The following is a 7,453-nucleotide window of genomic DNA, read 5'->3' on the forward strand; positions in this document are numbered from 1 at the left end:
TGAACTCGGCCATATTAGGATAAGTAGAGCCTGGTTCCATAGGAGGATCTTCTTCATCATAATCAACAATTGGGTGATGATTTACTTCTTCATTTCCCTGCTCAGGCTCTACTTCATCCTCTGAGTCATCCTCCAAATCAATGTCACACTGTAAGTCAGATTCCGAGTCATCCTCGAAATCATCTTCATCCTTAGCCACAACCTTTTCCTTCCCTCTATCAGAACACCCAACCACACTTAGAGCATTGACAGGTTTATTTTGCATGTAAATTGTCTCCTCATCAACACCGACATGTTCATTCATTGGATTTGGATTTCTTAGATAATCATCGTCACCTTGGACCCTGTTGCTGTCAGGTTGCTCTTCCCCATCAAAATCCCATTCAGTGATAGGCTCAAATGTTTCAGAGGGATCACAATAAATAATAAACATGTCTACAACCTTCTCCTTATTGTGCATATCAAACATGTACATCAAATCTTGGTCTGAATTTACTTTCGGAAAAGTTTTCAGAACATGATCATAGTACTGAATATGAGCAACTTCCAAATAACCTGGTGGATACTTGTCTACAATTGACTCAACGAAATCCATATAATTTGACAAGTCCGAATCGACAACCATATCAAAACTAAAACATTTGACATCCTTTCTAGCCTTTTTGCGATTGCCAAGCAATTTGATTTTCAGCAAATAACTGGTATTTGTATCCAGCCTGATATTTCACAACAATAGCAGCATGCATCAGATTTCAACTATCTATGTACAGGCGGTCTGTGTACTCCTAAACTGCTAATTGGATGGAACTCATGCAAGGACAAGGGACCTACTAATACATGGGCAACATTCCGTGTCTTTTTTAGAAATATCAGCATATGTGCACAACGTTTCCTTATAAATCAATCTCTCTTAAACCAGCTAAATAATTTTTCATATGAAAATTACTTCACTTATAGTTAGACTGTGCAAGCAAATCTTAGCAATTGAATGGTGAAATACATGCAAGGCTATGAGTTGTACTTCTATACACAACCGCTAATATTTCCAGATAGCCTTTTTCTTTGTCTTCTCAACGTATTTGTCCCCTAGGCTTCAAAACTACAGGTGTTTACATAGAACTAAAAAAAATAAAATCTTACAGTTGGGAGTAAACATTGTGCAAGGCAAAACAAAGTTCTAGAAAATCCAAATATTTCATCAGTCTTGGAAATTGGCAAAGCGCGAGAAGATTCAGATATGAGAGGCATACTGTAATAAAATTTAGCATTGACACGACATTTGATCGAGCACCTTGTACGCATAACAGATACTACTACAGGAGAAGGAAGCTAAGCTGCATCCGCTGACATGCTCAACATCTTCGGCAAGCAGTGCACAAGAAGATGGAAGGCAACGAACTCACCCTGTACAGCCGGCCGCAGTGCAGGCCGCCCCACCCGTGGTCGTGCCGGCGTCGCGCGGGGAGCCTGCCCCGGCCCTGCTAACGGCGGGGCCCGCCCTGGCCGTGCTGGGCTTGCGTAGGGAGCCCGCCCCGGCCTCGCATGCGGCTCTAGCCCCGCTCGTGTCGGCCTCGGCCTCTGATGCTCCGCCGCCGCCGTCGTCCATCCAATGCGGACGAAGCCAAACCTGATGAGATTTGAAGCCCTATCCCCTTCTCTTCTCTCTTTCTGTGTGAGCCAGGGGCATATTAGTCTTTTAACAGGTGGCCCTACACGTCAGTTAACCATACAGTAGGTCCAAAGTGACGGTAGTGTCATTTTGGGAACATAAATTTCAGCCGAGGTCGGATAAGGAACATTTCAACTTTGGGTGTTAAATTAGGAACAACAAGTTTTTTTAGTGTCAAATAAGGAATTTTCTCTTTTGCATATCAGGTTGATAAAATTTGTATAAACAGAAGATATGTGATCTGTATTTGTGCAGTTTTCATATAATTTTGTTGCTACATTTTTCTGTTGCACTATCGGAAAATCTTACATGGCCAGCTCGGTAGTAGACACCGCATCTCTCCCGTGGCAGCCCAGTGCACGTGCAAAAAGCAGCAGCAGCAGTTTCTGCCAGAAAAGGAAAGACAATAGTATACTGTTGTGGGGGTAGCCAAAAATGGAGCGGAACGAGAAGAAATGTTGTTGTTATGGAACTACTGGTGCTCAGACGTCTAAGACATATTAGAAATTAGAGTTCACCGAACGAGCACGTGGTCGTAGGATGGACGTTCTCATAGCATTGTGATTGGCAAGTACCCAACAAAAACTCACTCGTCGCGCTCCTCCCTCTCCCGCCGCTGACAGACACCACGGGTCACCTCCTTTCCTCCTCGGTTCAACAGCTAGCGCGTCCCCACCCTAGCACAACGTAGGCATGGATATATAGAGAGAGAGAAAAAAAAGAAAGTGCTTGCAACATGTAGAATCATCTCCTCGAACATCACAAATTACCCAGTGCAACATCACGAAAATCAACCTGCAACATCCACAAAGTCAGCCTACGAAACATCTCAAATACCCACGTGCAACATCAAACACTCATCTACTGCAACATCACAAAACCCACTTTACACCGAGTCTGCCATAAGACATGCAACATTGAAGATCCACTGTGGCAACATATCACTTAAACAACTGCAACATAAACCTCGGGTGAACCGTCCGACGGAATCAATGCCTCCGGACGTCCAACTGCGAGCATTACCGTTATTGTTAATTGTCTCTGTGTCATTTATATCATAATTTTTTGTCTTACAAAAGAAAGAATTGTTTATTGTTAATTTTCTTTGTGTGAACTTTGATCGTTAGATCTTCATCTGATGGCTCAGAGAAGTTGCCTGAACGGATGGTATTTTTCAGGCACCTAAAAAATAGCAAATCCTTTTTTAAAAATAATAATAAAATAAAATACTGTACTTCAGCAAGCGCTATACTATTGTATAGGTATGGATATGTACATACATTTGAACCTCGTCTAAATTCAAATTGGTAAATAGTATAATTTAAGTAGCATCACATTATGCGTGATACTACAAGTAGTGCCACTAAATTTTTTTATTGTGGTTTATATGTTTCAGTATTCCAACCGTGAAGAGGTATAATACATGTTTTTTTTTAAAAAAAACTTTATTTATGCTTATTCAGAACTTCTGGAAACATGAATTGATGTGGATATTGAATCATTACCCTTCTAGTTGAGACTTCCTCCATGTTATAATTTGAGCTGCATGAGTGCAAATTACAAGGTATTAAGGGAATCAAACTTTATTAGTACTTGTTCATTCATGTACTATGGGGGTGTTTGGGACTGCTCCACAAACTCCACAATGGAACAGCTCCATAAAACCTGGAGTTTGTGGAGCATCCCCTTTAGATGCTCTCACAACTCCACTATTTTTTCTCGAACAGAGTACGTGGAGCTAAAACTGTTTGGCTAAAAAATGTGGAGTGGAGCAGTCCCAAACACCCCTATATATCTGGTACAAATTGGAAACACCAGTACGTGCGTTGTTTAGTAAACAATAAATAATGTTTAATTAATGGCTAGGATCTATATTGTACCTTTTAGATACCTGAAAAGGCTCTAAAACCATGTATTTCTAAGACTTTACATAGGCAACCCCAACTTAAAGTATTTGATTGTTCGTACCTCCAAAAAAATCTTGGATCTAGAGATGGGGTGTGTTAAAAGTATTTTGATGAATCATTTTTTTTCCTGCTCCTTATTGGAATTTAGTTTTCTGTTAACCTACCTCGTCAAACCTTATAAAGCCTTCTAGGGTTATTTGTCCGACAACTCTTCTGTGTACAATGGTATCAGCAAAATCTCATGCTAGGTCATTAAAGAAATATGTATTACTTTCGTCCCAAAAGGATTGCAAGCCTAGTCTTTTACTACCTTCATCCCCTAAACAAAGCATTTTAGGTTTAGCAAATCGTCTTAATTTTGACTAAGTTATAGAAAATAACACAAACATATATGACTCCAAAAAACTATACTACGAAAATATAATGTAATACAGATATAAATTACACCTATTTAATAAGATAAATAGCAATACTAATTTTATATAAATTTGGTCAACTTTAAGATAGTTTGACTATGCTAAAACAGTATACCTTGTTGAATACAGACAATACTTGTTTAAACAGTTTACTTTTTGAATACAGACAATACTTGTTTAAACAATTTATAGTTCGGTAACTTTTTAAAAAGGTATTAATATTTATAACTCTAAATAGATATTTTTTAAAAAATATTCTGTTTTGACTTAGCGCTATGCTAGAGTTGTATCCTTTTCCAAAAATAGAGGCATTATAAACTAAATGACTACTGTTTTTTTGGACTCCTACTGGCACCATTAGGTGTCAAACATTGATTGACGTAATATAATATCTGTGATGATCAAACATTGTGCTTCTGGAACTTCATTTTATTTAAAGCCGATGTTTCGCTCGCATTTTGGGACGTTCCACATTATATTGGTAAAGTTTTTCCTTGAGGAGATTGACATGTTAGATGCTACTGTCAACTTCACGGACTCATGTTGGTTACAGTGGCGGAGCCAGGATTCCAAACTTGGGTATTCCTACTTCCACGTCGATAAAAAAATGAGTTGTTTTTAACTGCAATGAGTAAAAATACTACAAAATATGAGCCAATTTGAGAGGCTGTTTTTTACTGTTTTGGGCTTCAATGAGTGAAAATACTACAAAATATGGCATTATACATATACATATACAAGTATATACACATATATACATAGAAGTGTGCTAAAATAGTTGGGTATTCCTGGGAATATGGGGAATACCCTCTGTATCCGCCCATGGTTGGTTACCAACTTATAATCTGCTCTGATGGAGATGCGTTTTTTCTTGCAAATTTTAATTAAAAAAATAAGTATGTTTTTTTTATAAGGAAAAAAAGAAGTATGTTAAACTTCTTTTGGTATTGCTAAGCATTTTGTAAGACAATATGGTTCTGAGTCTCCTTAGGAATGGCTGGCTGAATACGTGAAAATGTAGAAATTGGCACATCCAGTTTTTCGTTTAAAAAAAACAGGTAATAATGTAAAAAACCCTATTTGTTGTGCTGCTACTCTGCTTTACTCTACATGCTCCATTTTCCAGCACTCTTATTCCAGAACTATGGAAGACATCAGACATATGTACAATCCTGGAGCAGAACAGGCTTTGACAGAACGCTGTGCTACTAGCTCCGACAACATGCATGATGCTGCCGAGGCAAGCTCAGATCGATCATTGGATTGTGGTAGGCAGCTCATTCTCCCTCCAAGTCGAGAATCCACCAGCGATGTCGGTCACAGCAGTGAAGCCCTGAAAAATATGGCCGCAATGGTTGGATTGCGATGAATTGCAGAAAGCCAAGAGCTAATTTGTGAGGAGGAGATGATGGAGATGGAGCTTACAGCAGAGCAGAGTTCAGTCGCCGCCATCAGAGACCTCTTGCCGCTTTGGCAGCCCTGGGAAGGAACAACAGGCGAGATTAATTTCCACTGAGTGTTAAGGAACCGACTCAAATGAGCGTATAATCTCTGAAATTTAGATTCATTCAGCAAACGTAGTTTATGTACAACGATGATCTCGTCGTCCTTTCCGAAGACCCTTGACACTTGCTCAAGAAAGTGAGTGTTTTTTGTCATTCCTGCACGTGCGTGACACAGAAAGTTCAGAAACATTCAGAACCGAACCAGCGCAAAGAATACACGTTGCTCAGCTTTGATGACGATACACGCAGCTGATGGAGACGGAGATGCTCACAAATCACAGAGTTGAACTGAAGTAGATAGCTCGAACGGGACAAGACATAACAGAACAGAGGAAGCAACGGCCGTGACAGAACAATGCTTTTGGGTTTTTGGCATGCAGGCATTTACCTGAGCCGGTTTTGTTCATGTAAGGGATGTTAACGGCTCCTTCCGGGTGGCCAGCGCTGAACTCGCCCTCCGTTCTACATACATACAGGATGGAAGCATCATCACATCAGATGAAAACAAGGAAATTAGAACGGGAACCACGAGCCTGCAAGAATTCTGATTTCTGAATCCCAGTTGAGCTAGCTAACATCAATCTTTTGCTCTCTGAATCTCTCAGTGAACTGGGAATGAAGTGGTGAATTGAACACACATTTCGATTCAGCAGCTAGCACTGAGATAGAATGAGGTGCCCAAGCCCACCAGGCCACCAGGGAGAGGCTAACTACTGAATCACAGAACACAACTGAATGAACTGTAAAAAAAAAATGTGTGCTCTCAACTACCATCAGATTCAGAACCCGACAGGTGAAACAGGGAGCGTGGCTGTGCTGTGCCGTCCGTACCTGACGTCGAGGTAGCGGTGTCCGGCCTGCTGCAGCTCGTAGGCGACGCGCACTGGCACGGACCGCGGCACCGAGGACGGGGACGGCACCGCCTCGGTGCCGCCGACGCCGGCGCACCTGACGCTAACGCTAACGCTAACGAGACGAGGCCCCGTCCACGTCTTGGTGTTGGTGTTGGCTTTGGCGGCGGGCGCGTGCACGTGCGCAGCCCTGGCCGTGGCCGCGAACCGAGCAGGAGCAGGAGCTCGCGCGGCGACACCGACGCTGCCGCGCCACAGGCTGCGAACGAACGGAGCGGAGCATGCATGCGGTTAGCTAACACGCGCGATGACGGTGAACATGCAGAGGGCGGTGAAGTGTGCTCTGTGCATGGTACCTGGTGCCGTTAGCAGGGAGCGGCTGGGCGAGGAGGAGGGAGACGCCGCTGGCCGAGGTCGCCATTGCTGCCTAGGTAGCTGCCCTCTCGGTCTTTGTCGCTTTCCGTGCTTTCTTCCTCCTCTCGGCTCTCGAGCTCACCGTCCGCGTCTTGTCTTGTCTGCAGCAGCCTGCAGCTGCAGGACTCACTGGACAGGAAAGTTTAAGCACTCTGCTACGACGTTACGCACAATACGGTAGCTGTTCTGCGTCCTTGGCATGGGGATCCAAAGTAATACTCAGTATATATAGTACACTGGGATAGAAGAAGTTTGCTTAATTACTTATTCCGAACCAACCTTGACCACGTGATTTGCACTTTCACTTGGCTTGCGGCAAGAACAAGAGTCTTTACTGTGTTTGCATCTGCATAATCACATCAATTTCTCCTTTTCCTTCTATGTTAACTAATATTGTTAATTGCGATTGGTTACTGGTTGGTGATTGTCCTATCATATTGCGACATTTGGGGAGGGAGGGTGGGAGGGTGGGAGGGAAGGAGAGAGTTGGCTGTTGGTAGGAACAAGGACCAAGGCTAGACCAGGGTGTCAGTGACTCACCAGGGGAGGGAGGGAGGGAGCAGGACGATATGGATGGGCGGGATGCGAAATGGATAACACGCGGTGTGGTGTGGACGTGTGTGGTGTGCGGCGGCGGCAGCTGATGACGAAGCGACAACGAACAAAGCTATCCGCAAACACATGAGCCTTA

At 42.8% G+C, this 7,453-nt stretch overlaps 1 protein-coding gene across 1 annotated transcript; it reads right to left on the reverse strand.

Annotated features, from left to right (window-relative positions):
* Nucleotides 1-4,998: 4,998 nt before the first annotated feature.
* Nucleotides 4,999-7,165, reverse strand: LOC136521868 (thiosulfate sulfurtransferase 16, chloroplastic-like). Its single transcript, XM_066515638.1, has 7 exons — nt 7,042-7,165; nt 6,705-6,955; nt 6,329-6,607; nt 5,886-5,959; nt 5,583-5,653; nt 5,418-5,471; nt 4,999-5,325 (listed from the first exon to the last, which is right to left on the reverse strand). The coding sequence occupies exons 2-7, from the start codon at nt 6,767-6,769 to the stop codon at nt 5,248-5,250; spliced, it is 621 nt and encodes a 206-aa protein (XP_066371735.1). The 5' UTR covers nt 6,770-6,955; nt 7,042-7,165; the 3' UTR covers nt 4,999-5,247.
* Nucleotides 7,166-7,453: the final 288 nt, after the last annotated feature.

Source organism: Miscanthus floridulus, chromosome 18 (assembly GCF_019320115.1).
Source record: "Miscanthus floridulus cultivar M001 chromosome 18, ASM1932011v1, whole genome shotgun sequence".
Taxonomy (NCBI): domain Eukaryota; kingdom Viridiplantae; phylum Streptophyta; class Magnoliopsida; order Poales; family Poaceae; genus Miscanthus; species Miscanthus floridulus.

What these genes read in the sequence shown, in the direction of transcription:
- LOC136521868 (XM_066515638.1), bottom strand. Translation starts at nt 6,769, where the DNA reads ATGGCGACCTCGGCCAGCGGCGTCTCCCTCCTCCTCGCCCAGCCGCTC. An exon ending in CTCCCTGCTAACGGCACCAG is followed by an intron (nt 6,608 to 6,704) that starts GTACCATGCACA and finishes GTTCGTTCGCAG; the next exon opens with CCTGTGGCGCGGCAGCGTCG. An exon ending in CATGAACAAAACCGGCTCAG is followed by an intron (nt 5,654 to 5,885) that starts GTAAATGCCTGC and finishes ACGCACGTGCAG; the next exon opens with GAATGACAAAAAACACTCAC.